The following is a 25,751-nucleotide window of genomic DNA, read 5'->3' as shown; positions in this document are numbered from 1 at the left end:
AGCACAATTCCAGCAAAAACACAACAGAGGACACCAGACATGGGCTTCACACATTGAACTCATGTGGAGAATCAAACCCGGGTCTTGGCGTGACGAGAGAACGCTTTAACCAATAGGCTACACCGCCGCCTGTATAATGTTAGTAACGAGGAGGACAAACTTAAACTTTTAAATCGTTATGAGGTTTATCACATTTGCTGGTCAACATACTTGTGCATAAAGATTTAACAACAAAACTACCAACATGGCAGTGCACCACACACACCGGAGCAATATATCAGTACTGTCACTGGGGTCATACAATTGCATCACTTGCCAGCCACAAGGTAAATAATGTGTTATTTTTATCTTCCTGAAGCTAGCCTGTTCTAATACTCGTTAATTACAATGTACCTGAAAAACTATTGGGTATAAAGGACATGTTGTGTTTTCATATAGTGACATAATATCCTAGGATTATTTCAGAAATAAATACGGGATTTATGTGACTGAAATTCACGAAAACATATAAACACAAGTGAACGCATGGTCATCGACATCTGTTAAAACAAACTCAAACTGAAGGATCTCATTTTCTCATTTATGTTGTGTATGAATTGAACCAGACTTGGGTAAGAGTGCGCAATTCGACCCTCACAATTTGTAATATATGTATAAGATTTCAAAAGACATTGTTTTGTCGTTAAAGCCACTCGACTTATCATAACAGGTGTCACCAAACATAAACGTCCTGTTAAAGTATAATCTCAGTATAGATTGCGAGGGCACGTAGATAACCTCTATCCTTTTTGTCAGATCATAAAGATTAATTTCATATTATTTAACTTCATATCCTCATGTGGATTTGTTTAAATCACCTACAACACAATATTCAATAATCACATGCAAAATACCTTTATTACTGAGACATGGGAGTATTGCATACAATGAACACAGTCTTGGGCCTAAGTGCATAAGGTATTCTATACATATCTCTAAATTAATAATCCTCAAACGGATTAGCAATGTCAAATTCTATCATAAAATTCTCTGTCTCTCCCGGAGAATGTCCTCGTTATAAATCATAACAAGCTCACACAAAGACATTACGTGTCAGGAAGCCATCTCACGTTTTTCTGTCACGTTAAGAGTAGATGATTTGATAAAACTACAAGTAACATATTTGCACACTTCAGACAGGACGGTGATTTTAAAATGAATCAATATCATTATCTGCGCAAGAGTCTTAAACCCCGGTTACCCCTCAATCTGTAAACATTTCATATCGCATTGTTATCTCTCAGTAGGACGTCAACGTTCATCGGGTTGAGATAAGGGTCCGGTGTCACAAGCTCACATCTGAGCTATTGCCAGCATATGTTGATGTGTAAGTGTTACAAGTATCATAACGCTCAGATCATATGGAATTTTATACAAACTAAATTCAGTAGGAGCAAATTGATCAGCTGTAGCACAATACCACCCATATTTACTGTTTGCAATGTCAGGCTGCTTTCTCTTCAAGAAGAGAGGCAACCTTACAAACCATAAATCACTGTCTGGACGTTGATGAGATACGGGTTGATTGTTTTACTCTTGATTTTCTGCCAAATGCTATTTGGAGAAGGCAAAGACAACACACCAATTGCTCAGTAATATTTTATGTTGTCAATCCTGATAAAATGCATACACTCTTGTCCACTTCAGCATGTCAAAACACTTCATGAGAGAGGAGGAGAAAATGAAATGCAAAATCAATACATTTTGCGGTACAAGTGGTTTGTTTTAACGTGTGAGGCCCTTTTGTATGTACCCAGCTGATATAATTTTAAACCACTTATCACCAAAGTACAGTGTAATCTATTAAATCTACTTCAAACTCCGAGTGTCTGTGATTAACCCACATCCAGAAAAGTGTCACTTGTGTACCTGTTTGTCACTTGCTTTGCACCTCGTGAAGATCAAGGTTAGAATTAGTCTTCAACAACCCATGCTTGACGTAAAAGGCGACTATGCTTGTCGTAAGTAGCGACAAAAGGGATCGGATGGTCAGGTTCACTGACTTGTTTGATGCATGTCATCGCACCCCAATTTCGTAGATCGATGCTCATTGATGCCTATCACTGGGTTATATGGTCTCGTCTGGGCTTGCCTAAAAGTAGGGCCGGGTCAGACCAAGACGGGCCAAAGTTGTATTGGCAAATTACTCCATTATCGGTGACCATACCTACATATTATTGAAGCAACATACACACATGACATTAATGAATACACCAACCAAAAACGTGCACCATAATTAAGTGATTCTGAGTAAATCGTTTGAAAACCGAAAAGTGAAGCTGTGTGTAAGCGTCGCTGATCTAGGTAAGATGTAAAAGAGCAATCGTTAAACAAAATAGGATTTGAAACGTATCAAATACTTCTAGCTAACGTGATACAAATTTCCATCTGTCGGCATAGCGTTTACATTTATAGGATGGTACTATATCTAAGTAAATGCCATTTAATAATGTCACTGTTCATCGTATTTAAAGCAGACACGTTGGTTAAAGTTGACCTCTTCTTCCCATACTCTCAACAGTCTCACAAGTGTTCGGTCCGACTTGGCCCAGGCTGTCAAAATCACTTTTAAACACACAGATGTATCCTCAATGTGTTTACATCTATATACTAGTATTATATCTACCTCTATATCATTTTATAATGCCAGAGATCGCGGTATTTAAATTGTATTTGTCATTTTAACTGTAACCTTTTGGTCGAAATCCTATTCTTTTGAAAAACAAAACAACTTACCACGTTTATGTTGTTGTTGCATTAAGTGTTTTCGAGGTCGCCTTCTGCCTAAACAATTTGCACTGCCTGTCCCTCTTTGGGACTCCTGTGTGTGAGTTGGGTACACATATCTATTGTGAGTTTGGTATTCACATAATTTCTGTTTTTGTATTGATATGATTTCTATTTTCTTAAATTGATATAATTTCATTTTTATCCTTGGCTGCTCTGTTTATATACGTTCGAGTAGCTGTCAATCTCTCAGAAATAGAGTTAGTTTGGCCTTCGCAATTGCATCTCTTGCCTTTAGGAGATCTAACTGCAATTCTTGTTTTAACCTAGCCCGGGCTGGGGCATGGTCTTGACATTCTAGTAACACATGAGCTATGGTTTCAGCCTGATTGCAAGATGAACAAACCTTGTCATAGTGCTTTTTGTGACCGAGTCTGAGGCGTGTGATGGCAATTTCATTTTTCCTTTCATTTGAGTATGAGTTTGTTTGTTTTTTAATCTTGGGTTGAATTTTGTATAGCCATCTGCCGATCTTACTTGCGTCCCATTGGGCTAGTTCTGCTATAGAGGCTTTGATTTTGTTTTTTTCTCTAGTTTACTAAAGGGAGTCTGCGTTTTCATTTCCATGAATATCTATGTGAGAGGGGATCCAACACAGCTCCACATGTTGCCCTTGGACCGATAGTTTGGTATATTCGTATAGAATATTGTGTTTGGCTTGGAGTTTGAGTTTCTGCCACTGGTGGCTTGACGTGCACTTAGCGAGTCTGATAGGACGACTGCCTTTGCTTCCGGAAGTTCCGGTATGAGACTGAGTGCATGATGAATTGGTTCCAATTCAGCCGTGAATACTGACTGACAATCAGGCAGGCGAACCGAATGTGCTTGGGGTTTGGAGCTGTGGATATGGATCCCGTAACCAGCACTGTTGTTGATAGGATTCCTGTATCCATCAGTGTATATATGGGCCCAGCTGTTTGGATTTTAGTGATAGCTACTGATTGTAGTAGGGGTGGTTGATGTTAAAGCAGTGTCAACTTTGGGAGTTTTTAAAGTCCAGGAAGGGTGTAACCCTTTGTAATGACTTTCTGGAGGCTGAATATCATCTTAATTGTGGCTTTGGATAAGTTCACGTACTAATATCCCAGATGGCTTTAGTGAAGGATTTTTGCGAGCTAGGGCTTCATCTCGAATGTTTTTGTCTTGCCATATCTTTTAAACCAAAGGATTTGATGTTCGTCCCCAGAACGATAATATTGCCTGCTCTGTTCTTAGTTCCAATGGGAGTTCTCCCGTTTCTACTCGTAGTGCTTCTAGTGAAGTGCCTGTTGCTGCGCCTGTGGCCAGCATTAAGGCTTTGTACTGTAGTCTGTCAAGGCGGCTCAAGACAGTATTTGATGCTGAGTGAAAGGCCTCACAACCATAGTCCATTTTTGATCTGATAAGTGATTTGCAGAGGTCCAGCTGAGTGTCCCTCGATGTGCCCCAAGATGTGCCTGAAATTGCCCGTAATACATTCAGGTTTTTTGACATCTGTTTTCCACATATTCTCATCTTCCCGAGGCAAGAGAGTTAACTGACTTTAAAGTCCAATTTCCACCCTTGCCGAACTAGGCTGGAATTCCTGGGTTCGATTGTAGCGCCGGCTGTTATGAGTTATGTCCCTTCTAAGCCTCTCCTATGGACCAATCAGATTCCACCACTCGTGTTGAAGCTCATTAGCAAAACCAAAGTATTGTCTATTTAACTTCCGTTAACATGTCAGTCCTAAAATGCTTCCGGTATACTTGATAGTGTCGTGTCCCTCACAAATACGAAATAAAGTCATAACATATCGTCAATATTGGTATGAAAAGTTCTATTCAATGAAAACATACTATCACTGGCCACTGACAAACATTGGCAGTATTAGAATAATAAAATATAATTAAATACAGTATGACGTGTAAGCATACAGAAAAACCTAGAAAAACCTAGATAGGTAAACCTGCACAACTTACTTCGGTTTCTGGACTGTAATTGGGTTTTTTACGAGCTGTACCTCCTTTTGCATCCTGCGTATCATTCTACCTGTCGGATCGACTTGGCCCGGATGGTTAAAAACATCTTAAACATCACGACTGTGAAACAAAGTTGATAGATATATAGACAACTTTAATTGACGGCGTCTTTTGACGGCCCGTGAAGACGTCGGGGTAGAATAGGTCTTCAGCAACCCATACTTACCATAAAAGGCGACTATGCTTGTCGTAAAAGGCGACTAACGGGATCGGGTTATCAGTCTCGCTGACTTGGTTGATGCATGTCATCGATCCCAATTGCGTGGAGCGATGCTCATGATATTAATCACTGGATTGTCTGGTCCAGACTCGATTATTTACAGACCGCCGTCATATAGCTGGAATAGTGCTGAGTGCGGAGTTAAACAACAAACAAACAAAAACCATCACGACAATAATATTGAGTGGTCCAAGTCAGGTTCAGGAAAAGTGTGTTTTCAGAGTACGAGCTTTGTCGGAAATGGCTGTTCGGAGATGCAGCACGTATGGCAGATTACAACTGTCTGAGATAATCCTGTTTTCCTAAACATGCATAGATAATAGAAGCATTAAGCAGGGTTGAGGGAGAAGTTTGTCCTGAAATCCAAAGTGGCTCACCTAATCTTCTCCAAATGTTATCCAATAAAAGTGACGAGGTAGCTCACTGATATCCTATTCCAAATTTCACGATCTGACAATGACTGCATTACTTGTTGGCGACTCTTTGGTCAAATACGGGTCTTTGGACGGCACACGGAGACTGAAGGCATAGTGACGAGATCTCTGTCAGGAGCCAAGGTGGCTGTCGTTCCCGATCCCCTCTGGGACATTGAGAGGTTTAAGGTACGAAACGTCTTTATATCATATCTTTTAACAGTTAAAGGAAGCAACATTTGGCACATTATGAGGACTGTTCCACGCACGTAGTAATCAGTCATAATAAACTCACCACAATGATACTTGAAACCGGTTTTGATGGTAGATACAGACATTGTCTAAAAAAACATACTTCAAAAAACGTACCTTATGTTTGGGTTTCAATAAAAGATACATATGAAGTGACCGTTATTTTAACGTTGTTTTCAGTTCGTCATTGTCCATGTTGGGATAAGTGACCAGGCTTACATACCCAGGACGCCGCGGCAAGTCTTGCACGATTTCACCAAACTGCTCGGCTCATTAAAAGAAACGGAACCCACGGTATGTCATCATCTCCTGTCGTATACATTCCAATATTTGCATGTAAATTACGGGCTCTAAAGGTGACTTCGCAATGCACCGTCACACATAATCCATAACGTTATCAGATGACAACATTTTATAATAGGTTCGTCCGATTTGTTTGACTTGACCGGCAAAAGAACTGTTTTGGGTGTAAATAACGTCCAAGATATTTATGTTTGTACAGAGCTGTGGTATTCCTTTCCGGAGTCACACCGGTGGCGCCATGGCCAGGGCATTTCAAACCACGATGCCCTGAACAAGAAGGCCTACGCCCTAAACGAAGGTCTGAAACACATTTCTGAAGCGGAGCGACTAAAGTAGTAGGACACCCTGAATTCGTGTCAACCGGCACAGTGAGAAAGGATTTTATCGTGCATGATGGGCTACATCTACGACCACTAGTTCAAAAACAGCTGGCATCAGACCTGATCCATGCTCTTTCTGTCAGCCCGGGACAAATCGGACCGATAGAGATATTGTTGAGCAAATATAGTAAAAGTGCTTGAAAATAACGGACCAGTTTTCTTTAAATGCGATGTACTGTGACATTATACAGTGGTATATAGGTAGATATATTACTAATCTATAGATGTAAACACATTTGAAGATACATCTGTGAGGTCGATTTTGACAGCCCGGGCCAAGTCGGACCCAACACAAACCAAACACTTTTGATAGAAACTATGTTGAGAATGTAGAGGGAAAAGGGCTTCACTTTGAGCACGTTGTTTTCTTTAACTTCGATATACTGTGACATTATAATGTGGTATACAGGTAGATATAATACTAGTCTATAGATGTAAACACATTTGAGGATACATCTGCGAGTTTAAAGATGATTTTGACAGCCAGGGCCAAGTCGGACCCAACACAAGCTAAACACTTTTGATTGAGACTGTGTTGAGAATGTAGAGGTAAAAGGGTTTCAATTTGAGCACCTTGTTTTCTTTAAATACCGCGATCTGAGACACTATAAAGTGGTATATAGGTAGATATTATTATAGATGTTTATAGATGTGAATACATTGATGTTACATCTGTGAGGTTTAAGTTGATTTTGACAGCCTGGGCCAAGTCAGACAGAACACTTCTAACAGATATTTTCTGCTTGTCTTTAACGGACCGGTTTTCGTTTAATGCGATGTACTGTGGCATTAAAAAGTGGTATACAGGTAGATATAATACTAATCTACAGATGTAAACACATTTGAAGATACAACTGTGAGGTTTAAGTTGATCTGGACAGTCCAGGCCAAGTCGGACCGAACACTTTTGACAGAGATAGTGTTCAGAAAATACAGTAAAAGTGTTTGACTTTAACGGACCAGTTTTCTTTAAATGCGGTGTACTGTGACATTAAAAAGTGATATGTAGGTAAACATAATACTAGTCTATAGATGTAAATACATTTGATGATACATCTGTGAGTTTAAAGTTGATTTTGACAGCCCGGGCCAAGTCGGACCAAGCACAGACCAATCACTTCTAATATAGAACGTTGAGAATGTAGAGGGAAAAGGGCTTCAGTTTGAGCACCGTGTTTTCTTTAACTACCGCAATATGAGACACTAAAGTGGTATATAGGTAGATATAATACTAGTCCATATGTTCATTGCAAATTTATATTTGTCTTCTTAACGATTACATCGATCAAATACTTGTTTGTATGTGTGATATGCTGGTATGCTGTTTATTTATGTACCGATATATGTTTGTGTGTATTTGTGTGTGACTTATATATCATCATAATATTTGCAACAGTAGGTACAATTAATCTGAATTTATTATTTTATGTACAGTTTACTCTCATTAATTGTTAAATGTCCTTGGTAGGGAGAGGTGTTTAAATAGGTTGAACCTGTTCACCAATCCCATTCCTTTTTCTTGGAATTAAATATTGCTTAAATCATATAATACTAGTCGTTAGATGTAAAGAATGTTTAGTAACTTTAGAAGTGCTAGGACAGTTATTAACACGTGTCGTGTCAGCCCTATGACATTCGCGATATCCACTTCCAGAAAACATCCTGTGTTGGTTTAACATGAATTAGTAAAGGTTAATTAGGGATGCCCAACACGTTAATTAATGAAAGAAGAGTAGTGAAAACACTTGTCATTTCCTGCCCAGGACATCACACCCATACACGCTGATCAAACGTTGCAGTACTGTTTTAATTCCATATTTGTTAGTTATGTATAATAATATTTTGTCAGCGGGTAACTTTCCATCCGAATGGGCTAAGAGTGTCATTGTCCCAATCCATAAAAAAAGGAAGCTTTGACTCTGTTAACAATTATAGAGGCATATCTTTGATGGATATTTTTGGGAAGTTATTCTCCTCTATTCTAAATGCGCGTCTTAAACGTTTTTTTCTGATCACTTTAACAGTATAAATGAGGCCCAGGCAGGATTTAGGAAAGGCTGTTGCACAACGGATAATATTTTCACTCTGCAATGTCTTGTACAAAAGTATTTATCTAAAAGTGGCGGGCGCTTTTACTGTATTATGTAGACTTTAAGACAGCATTTGATTCTGTTAATAGGCAATTACTGTGTATTCAATAATGAATACAGGCGTTCATGGTAAATTATTCTCTGTATTGAGAAATATGTATTCGAATATAAAAGCAGCTGTAAGAGTATCCAACATTACTATTACTGAATATTTTGATAGTTTAAGTGGAGTCAGACAAGGTTGTGTTATCAGCCGTTTTTATTTGCAATGTTTATTTCAGAATTTCAATCCATGATGGAAGATGCAGATGTAAGAGGTATATTCACAGGTGCAGAATATTTGGAACTACTGTGATTATTGTATGCTGATGATTTATGTATTTTTGATGACAGTGTTATTGGTTTGCAAAGAAAGATTGACATTTTAAGTAAATATTGTAAATCATGGGGCTTACAGATAAATATGGATAAGACAGAAATATTAGTTTTTCGAAATGGTGGTTATTTACGACATTATGAGAAGAGGTATTTTGATGGCGAGCTACTAAAGACAGCAACTTATTATAATTATTTAGGTATTATGTTTTCTACCAGGTTGTCATGGACAGTGTATACAAATACTCTTGTTTTAATAGCCAGTAAAGCTCTATTTGTTATTAAGCAATTACAACATAAATACCCAAATATTCCTGTAAATATGTTATTTAAGTTGTTTGATTGTAAAATAAAACCTATTATGTTATATGGGGCGGAGGTGTGGGGCTTCCATGAAGGAGCTGTTATTGAAAGATTTCATAATAATTATTGTGAATATGTATCGCCGCCTGCGGTAGACACGGACTTTATAGAGATTACTACAAAAAACATGTAAGGTACTAGTGTAAATTGTTAGGAATGTCAGATGTTCGTTATCCCAAACAATGTTACCTCTTTCAGTGGCATTTAGAAGTTGGTGCGATGAAGTAAGACGAGTTCTATGGATGAACAACTTCTTTATCACAATTAGTGCGACGTTTCGGTGTAGATTCTAACACCTTTATCAAGGCTTGATAAAGGTGTTAGAATATCAAGGCTTGATAAAGGTGTTAGAATCTACACCGAAACGTCGCACTAATTGTAATAAAGAAGTTGTTCAGCCATAGAACTCGTCTTACTACTTATTAAGAAGTTAGATTTAGCAGGAAGGAAGACATGGGCACTCTGTGTAAGATTGTTGTTATACACGTATGGTTTTGGATATGCATGGGTTAGTCAAGATATTGGAGATATTCCATATTTTCTGTCGATGTTCAGACAGAGATTAGAAGATTGTGGAAAACAAAACATTTTTAGTATTATCAATGATTCAAAACGACTTGCACATTATAAGAATATTAAGTCATCGCTGACTGTGGAATATTATGTTACAAACATCAATGTCAGGGAATTAAGAAGATATATGTGTTTGTTGAGATTGCATGAACCGCCGTTGCGTTGTAATATTCGATGTAAAGAAGCTATAACTGTTAACCGAATTTGTAGGATGTGTAATACTAATAGCATTGAAAATAAACTCCATTTCATATTTGATTGCGAGAATTATGTATTGTTGAGAAATACGTACATACCGAAATGACATATTTCATCAAACATTTGTAAATTTCATAAATTACTGACTTCTAATGATGTGTCAATCCTGAACAAATGTGCTAAGTTCGTTAAAGAAGATCTGAAATGTAAATATGCTCTTGATAATAAGTATATTGTGTCATCTACCACCTAATTGCCATATCTGTATGATATTGTTGTATCATTTGTGTACATGGGCCGAAGGCATACAAAACAGAAAATAAACTTCCAGTAGTCTGAACACTGTCATTTCCTGCCCAGGACATCACACCTCTACACGCTTAGGTCGGTGAGAAACATTCACATCAAAGAAAACTCACAGTCAAGACACTGACTTTTCTACGAGGACTCACGTATGTAGTCATAATTAACAGTTTATTGCATTGTTGAAGATGCATTTTGATACAAACTCAAGTAAATGAGCACAACTAGACGTTTGTCGACATTTGAGGTCTGCCTAGCACGTTTCGCTTTATTATTCTGCAATCCATTAGCCGCTGGCCAGGCCGGGCCCGACTTTTCTTGGCCCGACTTTTAGGCAATTCCGTCTAGTCTCTATTATTTACAGACCGCCCTCATACAGCCGGAATACTGCTTAGTGCAGCTTTAAACAACGAACAGACAAACACTTGCTTTGCACCTAACTATTAACTTCCAATCTAACGTAATGCTCATTTCTAGATTGAACTGGATTCCAAAGCTCCATAAACATCCACACAAAGAGATTATTGCTGGGCCCAGCAAATGTACCACAAAATCCAGATCTCACAGTTTAATCATTATCCTAAATACATTAATATCCTAGATCGCATGGTATGAATGCTGTACATGTTACACAACAGTCAGTTGTCATTAATATTTAGCATTCATGAATACGAGGATCACGAAAAATGCATAATTTGATTAATTGTTTTCTCATATCAACGTCAACAGACAAACTTCGATGTTACCCAATCTACAGAATTTGCAAATCCTGTATTCTCTTCACATTCGTGCATGTCTCTCATTTCAGTGAAGAGATTGTGGGAGATGCATCTAAGCCGATCGGGGTCTTTCCGAAATCTATTTAAACTAAATGTATTGCATTTCAAAGCATTTCTTGGAAATGTCATAAACATGTAAACATCCGGTTCGTTTCTCTGTGTCTCCAGCAGAACATACTGAGTAACAATGAAGAAACGGGAGAGGATATACCTGCCAGCTAAAAACTTTATATCTAATGTAATTAAAAAGAGGAAGATACCAGCTGCTGCACAATTTAGTGTTTAATCATAATAAAATTATGTAAAACATAATTCAAAAATTTGAAATACGCACACATATTTGATAAACGCACATACATAAAAAGTAATACAGATTCTTATACTGTTGAAAGAATCAATCAACTAAATATTACCTTCTTGAAAATCACATGCACTTTCTATATTTATCAGATGAGACACTCTTCTGAGCCGATTCACACACACTAACATCAATAACAATAAGCGTTTCTTCACTGATCAACAGGATATTTGTACAACATATGTTATCTAAATATAATCGATAAAACAGTGCATCGTAGTGTGGCGCAATATACTATGAACAGCAACCATATTACAATAAAACAACAACTACAGGATAATATAATCTATGTAATATTACTGGTGCTGGCACGCGTCGTTAAAATACATGTACATGTTAAATATAAATCAACTATTCACTGAAATAACTCGGTTAGTACTTCCTTGTGAAAGTACCAATATAGGTTTCGTATGTGCCAACAGGCGCTTGGGCTGTTATTGTGGCATGAATCTCTGATGTGGTGCCCGGCACGTTGACTGTGACGTCAGTGTGACGTGTAGTGTACAGATGCATGTAGTCGCTGTAGCCCATGCTGGTGCCCACACTGATGGTGTAGGTGACGTGGTTTCTTCTGGGATAAAACACATCTCGAAAGGATAACGTCACACTGTCCGAGCTCCAATGAACTAATGCATTCCTTCCTGTGTATATAAACATGAATGAAACTGATAGAGACGAATGTTATCATGTCTTCATCGTGTATAATGTATAAATTGAAAATATTGTAAATTCATTCCATATTTTATTGTAATATTCTATTGTAAATGTATGTATGGTAATTGTCTTCAGTCAGAATACTTGTATATTCTAAAAATGGAACCTGATAAGCTACTATTGCACGATTAGTGTTGGCACTCTGTGTAGTGACAGTTCAACAGTACCTGTCAGTTTTGGTGCTGAACTGTCTGTAGCCACTGAAGCTGATATTTCTGCACTGATATGCTGGCGGATGTTTACAGCTCGAACCATAGCTGTATAGTTCTCCCCATCCTTCAGCTGCATGCTTGACATCTCACAGTACCTCAAGGTGGTGTTCGTCCATACCTCAATGCCTGTTACCCGACACTGGTAGTGACTGACGGACTCCCGGTCTGGCCATGTCCACTGAAAAGCAAGAGAGGACATAATAGATTGTGGCACATCTTTCCCATGCTGGCTGTAGCTGTTCTGCACCACAAAGCCAACACTGCTACCAGCAGCCGATGGTGGTCTGAAGAGAATTTGTAGTTCGTCTGATGCATCAAGCGAGCCCAATTCGACGTTGTTGGTGCACTGAATGTTCATGTACAGTCGGAGTCCATGGGATGGATGTGGAACAGGTATCTGGCATGATGTACCACTCTCTGAAGTAACCCAGCTATGGAGATCAGATGCCAGTCTCGTGTGACCTAAAAACACATATCACGTTTTCAGAACAATATGTTGTCATGACACATCTAGATGGAATACTATGCATAGTGTTGGCATACACAAGTATATACATGGAATATATTACAACACAAACTTTACCTAGAGCACACCAGCATGTATCAATTCCTGATTCATTGTCTTCAGCTGACCAGGATCCAGATGCGTGTGTTGTTTCAGAAGGTTTGCTACCTGAATAAACAAGTTGGACTTTTACATCTGATATTTTGGGTGGAGTATGGTCGAGCACAATGGGGTCAGAAAGATAATGCGTCCTCAGTCCTGCACCATTCTCAGCTATGACTATTGTGTAAACTGGCGTGCCATGGGGGGCGGTGACCTCCACCAACTGGTGGAATCCAGCTTCTGCATGGCGAAGGGTCTGTAGCTGAAACCCTCCTGGTGTTGTACCAACTCCAATCTCTATGTTCTTTAAGCCGCTTTCAGGGTCCATCAACCTTGTGCAGATACCTAGTAGTGAGGGCGTAAGTTGTCGTGTTGTTATTGCATCTGACCCTTGTGTTCTCTCTTTGTCTGTGCATAGCTCCATTTCTATATTTGCATCCTGGAAGGTTTCTTCACTCTGAATAGTAACTTCTAAAACAGCTGAGACAGGCATAGTTTCTTCATCAAGTGTAAACTGGTATTCAGCACAGTGCAATGTGTGATTATATCTCAGAACAAATGGGATCTGGATGTGGATGCCATCCACTGAAAACAGAGCCTCTTCATGATTAAGATGATCACGCTGAATTGAAACCTTCACACGATAATGTGAACCAGAGTATCGAGGTAAAGCAACTTTAAATACATTCAGGAAACCAGATGGAAGATCATTGTTCTCATAGGTCATGTTGATGATTGTGATATTTGTGAAGTTATTACACACAAATCCATATGGAGGAGTCGCATCAATTAACACTGGAAGGGATGTTACTTCGTAACTGAGATGTCCAGCAAAATCCTCTGCTACTACAGACGCTGTGTAATATTGTCCATGTTCTAGATTCAAGGCATCAAAGACAATGGAGTTCCTAAGTGTCACTGTGGTGTTAGTTACAGTTTTTGATGACTTGTCCTCCTTCAGGTGAACATGATACTGCTTCACACTTGAGTGATGGTCTTGAAATCCATGCCATGAAACACCGAAGGATGAGTTCTCAGACTGTGTCAGTCTACTTCGATGATTTTCAGTGTTGAAGACATGTCCACCAACTGGAATGTCTGCATCCACCACAAAACCATCTGAGATGACAGTGGCAGACATGTTTAGAGAGTTGATGGCGCGAATGCCCACATAGTACTTGGTACCATGAGTCATATTTACCACAGGTAAGGAGATATCTGTGGTCAGGCCTACACTCTGATATGGCAACAGGTCTGTACCTGGATAAAATAAAAGCTGTTATAGAGATTACGAAAATAAATACGCATATGATAATATAAACGAAACTGCTGTATTTCTCCAAAACGACCAGTATTTATTATTTACCAATCACATATTGAGCTTACCATATTTAGTAACACCAGCCCAGACGCTGTATTCCTCGATGTTTGTTTGCGTTTCCTGGAACAACCCTTGCCAACAGGCAGTTATGTCACTGTGATTGCTGTGGAAGATGTCAAAGTCTCTGTTGCATGATGAATCTGAATCCTTTAGCGCTCTGCCTCTTCTCACAGAAGGAGGAGTGTGGTCGACTCTTATACTTGGGGATGTGAAGACTCTGTATTCCGAATCTGAGTACCAGGCCCTAATGTAGATTACATAGTCTTCTCCATGTTCAAGAGCTCGACCATATGGCAGACAGTGAACAGTCTCAGTCCTCTTTCCAACATCATACCAGGTACTTTCACTGGCTGTAAATATTCCAGCCCCAAATGGTTCGTTCAGCAGCCCCATACTCCATTCATATCGTTGTATGTCAAATGTTGTCTCCCAATGTCCAGCAATACAAGACAGAGAAGGTATAGCATAGAAGCCAGATTGGTTACGGGCTCCAGGATATATTCGGACATCCGGATGCTTGTGTGATGTACTATTAGACATATCGTGACAGTCTACGGGTGTAGAAGTTGGATTACATTTCCGCCCAACCACAGCACATGTACAGTCGTCAGTGCAGTAGTGTGTGTCACAGGAGTGGCGCTGTAGTTCCAGTATTCCTTCACGTCTAGTCTTGGTATTTGTTGCTACGACTGATACGGTAACTTTACCAACTGGACTCAGTAGAAGTGCAGAATTCTCAGCCCAAATAGACAAAACGATTTTCCCGCCATGAAGTGTCTGTGTTAGCTGGATTGTGCTTGACTGCTCTTTCACTGATGGGTCATGGTTGACTGTGATTGTATCATTTGTTAGCTCGCCGCCTTCATACGATGTTCCCACATTTATATGGTAGCATGAAATGTTTGATTCTGCATCTGAAAAGCCATACCAGGTCAGATTAACAAATGTTACTTCGGATCCATTGATGCTCATGGTTTGCCACGTTAGTGGTGGCTTAAAGCCTCCCAGTATCGGAGAAGTAGAATCAATCAGAATATCGTTGCTGTGTGACGTTGTACACAAACCTGCTCGGTTACAGGAAGTCACCGACAGTTGATATTTATCTCCATTTCTAAGTCTCTTATCTTTCTGTAGAATAAGTAGGTGATTTGTCTGTGGTCCTAACGTTATCTGTTCTACTGCTACTGCTGACTCGTGGTATGTTTTAAAGGTAAGTATGTGCTTATGTATTGGACTGCCATCGTCAATGAACTTCCACTTCGAATACAGGAGACTGTTATCCCATTGTATAGTGATATTGTCGGGTCCATCTGGTGCTGTTGACATGAACACTGGTACATCGATGGCTTTTGGTGGAGTGTCATCAATTTCAAAACTGGGTGAGATAGCCTCGACAAACAGACCCACAGGGTTGTATGCTCTTACTGTCACAAACAGAGGAACAGAAACTGGTAGGTGCAGCCCACTTGCCAAGTATGAATCGGAGAGGGCTGTGTTGGTGAAATTCATAATGTCACAAGAATGTAATGTCTGTCCAATACAACACTCAAAGTGATGGATTCCTGTCTCTGCATCTTCAAAACCAACCCATTTACTGTGGACATATGATCTGCAATTAAATTATGTCATTTTAATATATAAATATGTATTTTTATTGTTGTGTCTGTCATTATATTTCCAATAACGCTTGCCCCTGTGTATAAACGTGACTAATATGGGAAGACAACGAAACTGTCTTCTTTTATTCTAAAACATTCAAAGGATTTGCTTGAGTTTTTGCAATGTCAGAAAAGAACCAAGTTCAACTTGTTCAAAACATGTCATTTTTCAACTTTGTTCACCACAATCCGACCTCAACGAAAAACAAAATTTCTTGATATATAGAACATTTATTACCAAACATGGTGACCATAGCTATATTTACATGTCTATCTTCAGAGATATCAATATCTATCTTTAGGACAATTTGTCAAAAAAAAAAGAAGCAAATGCCCTCTGAATTTCCGTGAAAAAACAATATGTGAAATTAATGTAACATTTGGGTGTAAGCCGCAAAGTCAAAAAGTAGATTTTGCCATGGACACCAGTTGTGCCCTCATTCTTGCTGATCTGTTTTTTTTATGCATAGGAATCGGAATTTCTACTCAGATTGTCAAAACAAGGTAATTTGGCAAAGAAGTATAACTGAATCCTGTTTCTGTTTACGGATGATCTGAAATCCTTAAATAACCATCAACCTCCCTGGACTAGAAATAAAGGAGTCAAGTGAGGCCTCCTCGTCCGGTTCATATTTATATCTATGTGTAGAGATTCAGAGTGACAAACACTCCACAAGACTTTATGACAGGAAGGATGATTTAAGCTTTCCATTATTCAACTTTTACTTTATGTGGAGCAATTTTGCAACAGCTCCAGCCTTTTACTTTTGATGTTCAATCGAGCATGCTCTTCCTACAAGTAATTCAAATAGCGCCATACGTCCCTTTCTCAGAAGTTCTTTGATCAAGGTTACAACATTCAAGGACTCGGTAAAGCTTTTAAAAGGTGAACAATTGACTTGCTTTTGCATGTGTTTATGACGGTGCCACTCGTTGGGCTGGATACGTTGACCTTTTCGTGAATACCCGATACCATCACTTTTTGATAGTGATTTATGAACACATGCTCATGATATAGTCGGAAACGTACAATGGACTCCGCTTTTATAAGAAACTTCATAAATATATGCAAAGGGTTTTGTCACTTTTATTAACATTTGCAAATTGCGTTTGTAAAAAGATGTTTAGATAAGGAGGCTGATGCATCAGCCTTTGATGATATCCGTGAGTGAATATATAGTTGACACAATAATTATCTTACTTGATACACTATAAATGTTTTCGAAACAATTCACCTGTGACCCTGATATTTGTTATGAGTGTCAGTGTGACCGACAATAACAACACCAGCTGCAGGAGAGGATCCATCCATAACAACGCCATCAGAAGATACAGTAACACAGATCCCTGCATTGTTACACGCCTCTACTGTGCTGTAATACTTCACTCCAGGGATGAAGGTATGTGTCCAGTTATAATCTGAAACACATTTCTATACATTATACTTTCAACCTGTGATATGTCATGTGTTTTTACATGTAAACATAAGCTATGTAATACAATAACAGTTAATTAGAACAACTTTGATGCTCTGTACTTACTTGTCCGAAGCCCAACAGACAGAAGAGGCTGGATATCCAAAACCCCAGGTGAAGTTCCAAGTCCTATTCTGTAGCCCTGGATCCCTGAGTGAGGGTCGTCAAATCCAGTCCAGTGGCAGCCTATTTCCGTTGTGCTTGTTTGATAGTCTACTTCGTCCTAAGAGAAATGACAAATGCCGAATTTTATCGACATGGTAAGAAACTGCATAAACAAACCCAGTGATGTTCCAGTCTCTGACAAAAGTAGAAACAAAAGGGAAGTGGCAATAAATCTACGTATCTGAATGTAATGCAGAATGTACCTCAACAGCATATGGTGAAGTGAATGAAGTAAACGCCTATTCAATTTATCATTGGAGATGGGCTATAGTTTTCTTATTGACATGTGACACACTAAAACAGACTATCACCTCAATGCCATCATAGCCATCTCGAAGAACACCAGCATGTGGTCGGGAGTTGTCAATGATGAATGCCTTGGATGTGCAGAGAGATTGAAGCTTGGCATTGTTGGTGGCCTATAATGTCAAGAAAGACAAAGAGAAATGTGCAGCAACAACGATCATTATCAAGCTTCAACAATATGCTTTATAAAACTATTCTTACTGTTACCTTGATTCTAATTTCATAAAGAGTTCCCTCAATAAATGTATCATCAATATGAATGATTGTAGATTTTGTTCCAGTGCCAAAATGTAGATGTAGCGTCTCTGTCTTGACTGGGGTGAACATATTTAGATGGAAGGACTCGATGCCACTTTCAGGGTCGTGGATATTTCTCCAGTGGATGTGAAGTGTCTTGGTCCCCAAAATCTTCTTGTGCGGGAACAGTCCTTCAACATGGATCTCACCACATACAGGTGGAGTAAGGTCGGCTATTATTTCAGGAGAAATACTCTCTGTCATATGACCGACATGATCTTCAGCTGAAAAAATCAGTTTGATGGATTAGGTGTTCTGCGTATACATGCACAAATGATATAATGATCCTGACTAAAGCTTCTTCTAAAGTGACCTCTTATACAGTTTTATGAATTTCTGCATGATTGTCGAACTGTCGGACTTATTTTATTGTCGCATTGTTTTCGCGAACATCTTTTATCATTACTATTAGATTGTGATTCATAAACACATACTTATGATAAAGGCATTATCATACAATGGGACCCGTAAAGATCTGGGGTAGAATGGTTCTTCAGCAACCCATGCTTGCTGTGAAAGGTGACTATGCTTGTCGTACGAGGTGACTGACGGGATCAGGTTGTCAGGCTCGCTGACTTGGTTGATGCATGTCATTGATCCCAATCACTGGATTTTCTGGTCGAGACTCGATAATTTACAGACCGCCGTCATATAGCTGGAATGTTGCTGAGTGCGGCGTTAAACAACAAACAAACAAACAAATCAAGGTATATGGCTATTATTTCCTTCAGTATAATCACCTTTGATGGTCACATAGTACACTTCCCCAGTCTTGATGGAAAGCCCCTCTGCTTGAAATGATGTGCGTTCACCAATCTTTGTCCATGGCTTGACATTTTGACCATCAGAATAGTTCCCTTCAAACATAAGTTCAATTTAAAACTTTATTCAAATGCAAACAGACAACATAGTACAGAACTTTATTACACCACTATCATTCCCATTCATTGCATTCTCCCTTAGATGAAATATAAAACTGAGTATGTTTAAAATATTGCAACAGCTTCATACCTATTGCAATTGAATATGATTTTATTGCGTGGGCGTAGAAAACTCCATCTGGCTGCTTGTCAGAGAATCCGGACCATGTGATGGACATATGTGAAGAATCTGTGATAAAGCCTGATACTGTGTTGGTTACACTGACAGAACCTGCTACAGGAGGAGTCTTGTCCATCACAAATCCATTTCCACAAATGGTAAAAGCCAATCTTGATTCCTTTTCCTTATTTCCACTGACATTGGCACAGATGTAATAGGATTCAGCATCGTAAAAGTCTATCCAACCGAACCTGACAAATCCCGTTTGTGTAAATTGCCATGCCAAGCATGATTCATCCGAGTCACAGTCATACACTGGAACATGTTGAATTCCTCTCATGATGAACCATGTGATGTTACGCCTAGCTGTATTGGTGATGACAGAAATCACTCTGTTGCTGCTGTTTATGAAGTCAACATCCAGCTCATGTAGCAGTTTTAGCCTTGTGCCAAGACGTTCACTGTGGAGAATATCCTCGACATTAGCCAGACGATGATCATCGGCTGGTAGTTCAAACAGTGCATGCTCACTGTAAGACTGAGCGTATGGGTTCAATGTCAGTTCAACACATTTAGAACCAAACTGCCCAGATGGACAGAACACTCGTACACAAGTAAACAGCTTTTGATATGAGTGGATTGGTAGCTTCAGGCATCTTGATGTCTGAAATCAGAAGAAATACTTAGTCAACAATTCAATATTAGCTTTTTCATAATGAAATATGACTTATGATATATTAAATCTAGTCACAGATTGTTAAGATATGTCATGTGCATATGCATTGTGCTTAGTTTATTTGTAACTGAAATATAAATTATATATAATCAGACTTAATGCATATCTACCTTGACATTGAAAGAGGCAGGGTCGACTTGCATCCACATTGTAACTGGACTGGAATCAGATTCTGACTTGACGATTGCCCACTGCATGACGCAGCTCCGTGATATCTTTAGAGACTCTCCACACTTAATACTTGCTACCTCAACAGATATGTTTGTACAATCTCCAGTTTCATCCTGTATTACAGATACAATATCCCCAATCTCTGGAATTCCAGATATCATCAAGCCATCAGACAACTCACCTGAGAGACAGATGTGTCCATAGCAAGGTGATATAGAACCTAAATAATGCTGTCCAGTTTTCAGATTCAGATGAGTTAAATGCGCCGTACCCCTTCCTGCTTTAACCGTTGTTTCTCTGATGATGTTGACACAGGTTTCTGAAGTTTCATTGTTACATGTCCTTTGCAGTAGATGGAGATGGTAATGGGTGGCAAAATTCAGGTATTCACCATTGACCCCCCAATGCAGTGTGTAGGATGCAGTTGAGACCTGGTAGTCAACATCTTGAACACATCTGTACACACGAATGTTTAAACTGCTTCCATTTGATAAACTCAGTTGGAAATTTGGATTTGTTGTAAGAGGAAAAAACTGTACTTGATAACTAGAATTATCCACCACGTTGCTTCCAGTGGTGAATACACCGTCGGACAGAAATGAAAATCCTTTTAAGGTAGTGATATTTTTAACTACAGTACTATAGTGAAGTCCAAGATGCAGTGGCTTGTCGAATGTAACGTTAACGACCATATGGTGAGAAAGGTTATGTAAATCAAGATCGTTTACCAACATCTCTTCATTCAGTTCACATGTCGGACCATCAAAAGCAGAGATGGAATTTGGGGCATCTGCCACAATCATAAATCCATCTGACGATGAAACAGTCTCTCCGCCTGAACATTTAGCTCGTATTGATGTGAAGTACCTTGCAAACAACTTGAGAGAGGATGAGTTAATGCAAGCAGTGAGGGTATCCATCCCAGTGACACCTGTAAACGATACCACATCATCCATACCAGCTGCTGACCCGATGCCGATCTCAAAGGTAACGTTCCTGTGATGCTTGAATCCAGACCAGTGAGCACAAGCAGAATACTGCTGGTGGAAGTCCACGTCTATCGAGGAGTCTACATCCGAAGGATCTACATCAACGACCACAGCTGGACCAGGAGCGAACAGCGATGGAAGCCGGATTGAGTCAGTTCTTACAGTTGTGAAGTGGCCTGCTGAGTTGTAAACATACAACTCAAAGAGAAAAGGCTTCCCGAGTTCTGAATCCTGGTGCTGCAGGGGAACCAGTGGATACTGAATACAGCCAGCATGTCCCTCAGCTTTACACATCTTACTTGCCCCAGAAGGACTCTGCAGTATTGGTGTGACATAGTCCTGATCCAGAACTGTAAAAAAACATCATACAACCTCTGTACTATGCAGTTATCAAATGACATATGACACATTTCACGGTTAGACACGGTTTCTTGCAGGTTCATCCGATTTTTCTGTGCAACCAGAGAAGAACATTATATACACATATATGAATAGTAACTTGGTACATTTTGAAATTGAAATAGTATTCTTAAAACATTGCCAACAATGGTCAACATAGTGTAGACTAAAACACACTTATTAAAGTACTTAGTTAAATTTGATTTCTTCCCAAATGTTCTTGAAATTACTTATTGATGTTGTACATAGCCTCCTACCGTTTCAGTTCTCTTGGAACATGATCATAATCACTTTTGATGGTTTAAAGGAAAGTGCATTTGGTGTTTTTTTCAAAACAGTGCAAAAATGATAGTCTAATCCTTTCTATTACTAAATCCAAATCATATTGTGGTCCTGAGCTAGTTACCTCAGCTTTTCAAAAGTTGAGTTTCTTCATTGTTTTCAATATTAAAACACAATGTGACCAAAGTGATATGAGTCATATTATGTTGCTAAATATTTATCCAGATGTTTTTAGGTTAAAGCCAAAGTTAATGGACAGACAAACCATTGCAACAACACTGAAGCAATGTTGTGGCCATGTAAGGGGGACAAATATAGTTAAGTCAAACTCTGCCCATATTTATAGGTGTTGTTTGTTTGTTTGTTTGTTTGTTGTTCAACGCCGCACTAAGTAATATTCCAGCTATATCACGGCGATTTATAAATAATCGGGACTGGACCAGACAATCTAGTGATTGACATCATGAGCTTCGATCCACGCAATAGAGATATGATGGTATGCATCAACCTATTTTGAGATGTACGTTCAAACCTGCACCTGATGCTTACCTGCTCGATATGTAACTGTGAATTGCTGATGTAGTTCTTCAGGATCAGAGAATGTGTGATTAGTCCAGGTAACTCTGACATGATCCCCAACTATCTCTGGTACAAGTGTCTTGTGTACATCTGGAGGGGTGTCATCTATCATCACAGGACCGAGTGTCGCCACTGACGAGACGCCAGCCTTGTTTTCAGTCTTGATAAAAATGTAAAACTCTCTCCCACTGTCAAAACCAGTTTCATGACTGTGGAAACTTGTTTTCCTATGGGAAGGTTTATAGTCGGCTAGATCTGGTTTGCTGTATGTGGACACATCATACCCAAACCCTATGAAGGAATCGCGAATCTGGCTTTCACTTTCAATTATGCTCCAGTTAAGAACAAGCTTGTGAAACGGCACATACATTACAGTCTCATTCAGATATGGTAGATCTCTACACAGACTATCGGCTGTCTCATTGTTTATGTAACCTGCATGTACTGTAGGAAAACGCAAATTCCTATCTGGGTTGTAATCATGGCATCGTTCAAGGCACCGTGACACCATTGGAAGCTTAGCCATTGTCATTTTAGGGTTGATTAGCCATATGTGATTGCTAATGCATTGGAGACTTGATAAAGAAGCTGCTTGGTGTAGACTGATGTTTTCAATGATCGGGGGAGAGAGATCAAACGTGATGCCATCTGAGCAAATAACGGCGGAAGGCTCAAGAGCATTGTTAACGGCAACAAGTGAAGTAAAATATCTACCTTCGGTTGGGAAAACTAGGGATAAACTTTCAGTTGTTGCTTTTTGAATGATGGTATGACTGGCATTTGTTTCCTTCAGTTCATCAAGAGTAAGACATCTGTCTGCTAACCCTACGATGTAATATCTTATACCACTCTCGTGGTCTATGAAACCTCGCCAACTGATCAGTACATGTTCCTCACTGGTGTAATCTATGTCTGGACCGTCAATGCTTCCCTCTTGAACAACGCCAACCTGAGGAGGAGACTCATCAACCAGCACATCCAGGTGAGCAAAACTCTTAAGCATGGCCCCATTAGTTATGGAGAGGGTGAAGTAATACTCTCTGTTGTGTTGTCCTGTGTTGGTATTGTTGGCTTTAAGACTAGTGCTGCCTAAGTTGAGCGTATAATTCTGGAATTCACAAGGCCCAACAGATGGGCAGTAACAATCTGGCCCTCGTGGACAGTCATCCTGAAACCAAAAATACTAAGATTAGCTTAGAAGTGATACCAATTGTGTATTTTCGGATAAGCTGGATTAATAAACTATTTTGAAAATCGTGATATATATATTTGCTGGGCATTGAATAATCATTATATCGTATATTTAGGCAAGGTAACACAAATGTAATGACAGTGTTGTGTTGTACATTGTCTTTACTAAAACCATTCTCAATCGGAAACAAATCAGTGTGTCCTGGCTACCAGGGTGACCAAACGTTGTCCGATGCGATGTATGAACATTGAGAATAATGTCCATGAAACAACAGTTATGTTTGTCCATTTGCATTAACACATCTGATCTGCCTGTTTAAGAAAAGGCATGTACCATCCAAATAAGGCAATGTCGTTTTCATAAACATGAAACAAACTCAAGATAAACTGAATCTGAATTCCAATAAAAAATAATGTTTCACAATATATTCAAGTTTGATTCCAATTTCAATGACAAATTTGTGTTACCTGTTCATTTAGTTTCTTGACAGGAAGCGCCCCATTTCCGAGATCCGATGCCGCATTAATTGTCCCAAGCGCCCATAGCACAGAGGTGATCCCACTGTGGACATCCCATGCTCGAAACTGAAGAACCATCGTCGAAAGATCTGTGTTGTTGTGAATGTATATCTGACTCGTTCCATCTCTCACCAGCCAGGTATCAGCAATATCAGCCACACTCCTGTCTATGTGCACCACTACAGACTCCGCTATGGTGTTCAGCATGATATCCTGGGCCTCAATCCACACTTCATATGTTTCACCATCCGTCAGATTCAGACTGAGACTCAAAGACTGGTTGGTAAAATCAGGAACGGATTCCCAAGACGTGTTTGAACCATTGTTGAGACACCATTGATACTTAAAACTGGTGATACCATGGATACTCTCAGTGCCCATGACAGGTAAAATGCCTGTTACTTGATCATATACACCTGATATTGCATTGCTTGTGTCTGGTTTCATATGGAAAAAATAATCATTCTTCACGTAATGATCATTATGATAACGTTCGTTCCAATCTAACTGAATGTTTCCATGGTGAATTTGCCAAGTATATTTAGAATCAACTGACGCAGATATGACCCTCAATACTCTAGTTGTCATAACCTCAAGTTTAGATGAATTATCATACAACAGAAAACGTCGAGCAAATCGGACATTTCCAGCAAAATCATGAACTTCCAAATATGTAACATACATGGCAGGTTCTACTGGGAGTGAGACCGAGATGTTCACATTGTTTCCTTTCAGTTCATCTAATTTAAACACATGGTTAGCATAGTCCACATCAAGCGTATCAAGGCCAAGGAGTTTCATACCATAAACATCCACCTTAAAGTACTTCACTCCTGAGGCTTGTTCTTGTTTCCAAGACTCAGGATAGGGGTCTATCCAGCCTGACACCCCAACAGTGATGTTAGGAGATTTGGTTGCTCTTGTGGATAAACGCAGGGGACTGGCAGAGGAACATGGGAATCTTGAATCTTTTGTACAGTGAACAGGGGAAACGTTGTCGTACCTGAAGCAGATGGTCTTGCTTTCCTCAAGGGAGTTAAATCTGTTGTTGCCAAGGATGCGCCCATCGAAGTTCTTGTATTCAAATGAACCCCCTGAATAAACCTTAATTCGTCCACATAACCTGAAAGCATAATTTTAAATGTGTATACGGTAAATACATGTTAAGTGATTATGACTGAGATGAATTGCTGTGATAATGTCATGTGCATGTAGTTTACAAGTGGCGTGAATTTCTTATGACAGTCCTCTCTTCAAGTCTTTGTAATAAAACAAACCACTGGAGTAAACACCCATTAGTCCTTGTAGCCTAAAATACATTTTAAAAGTATTATGTTTTATGTGATTGCTCAGAATGGTTAAATTAAAGTGCATGCATGGCCAATAATATCAATAGCAAAGCATATCAACCAGACATTGCATACTATCTTTACATTTATGAATAAATGTTAATAACATTAATTACTCATTCGTCATGGTAAGGGACGTTTCTTCAAATATGTAAAATGTTGTACAAGGCAAATAGTATCCCTAGTTACCATTCTCCATTTTGCAGGGAAGATGAACCATTCAGTACTCTGTCACATGACACAAGTG

General features: G+C 39.2%; 1 protein-coding gene across 1 annotated transcript; it reads right to left on the bottom strand.

Moving 5' to 3' along the window:
• Nucleotides 1-11,384: 11,384 nt before the first annotated feature.
• Nucleotides 11,385-25,751, bottom strand: LOC124148453. Its single transcript, XM_048403231.1, has 14 exons — nucleotides 25,694-25,751; nucleotides 24,105-25,278; nucleotides 22,416-23,613; nucleotides 20,136-21,535; nucleotides 19,260-19,953; nucleotides 18,989-19,105; nucleotides 18,159-18,472; nucleotides 17,957-18,064; nucleotides 17,547-17,703; nucleotides 17,241-17,424; nucleotides 14,353-15,956; nucleotides 12,943-14,226; nucleotides 12,315-12,821; nucleotides 11,385-12,074 (listed from the first exon to the last, which is right to left on the bottom strand). Exons 2-14 carry the CDS (start codon nucleotides 24,954-24,956, stop codon nucleotides 11,806-11,808), a joined length of 8,688 nt encoding a protein of 2,895 aa, XP_048259188.1. The 5' UTR covers nucleotides 24,957-25,278; nucleotides 25,694-25,751; the 3' UTR covers nucleotides 11,385-11,805.

This window comes from Haliotis rufescens, unplaced genomic scaffold, assembly GCF_023055435.1.
Source record: "Haliotis rufescens isolate VD_foot unplaced genomic scaffold, xgHalRufe1.0.p SCAF_3, whole genome shotgun sequence".
NCBI lineage: Eukaryota > Metazoa > Mollusca > Gastropoda > Lepetellida > Haliotidae > Haliotis > Haliotis rufescens.
This window is presented reverse-complemented; position numbering and strand designations above follow the sequence as displayed.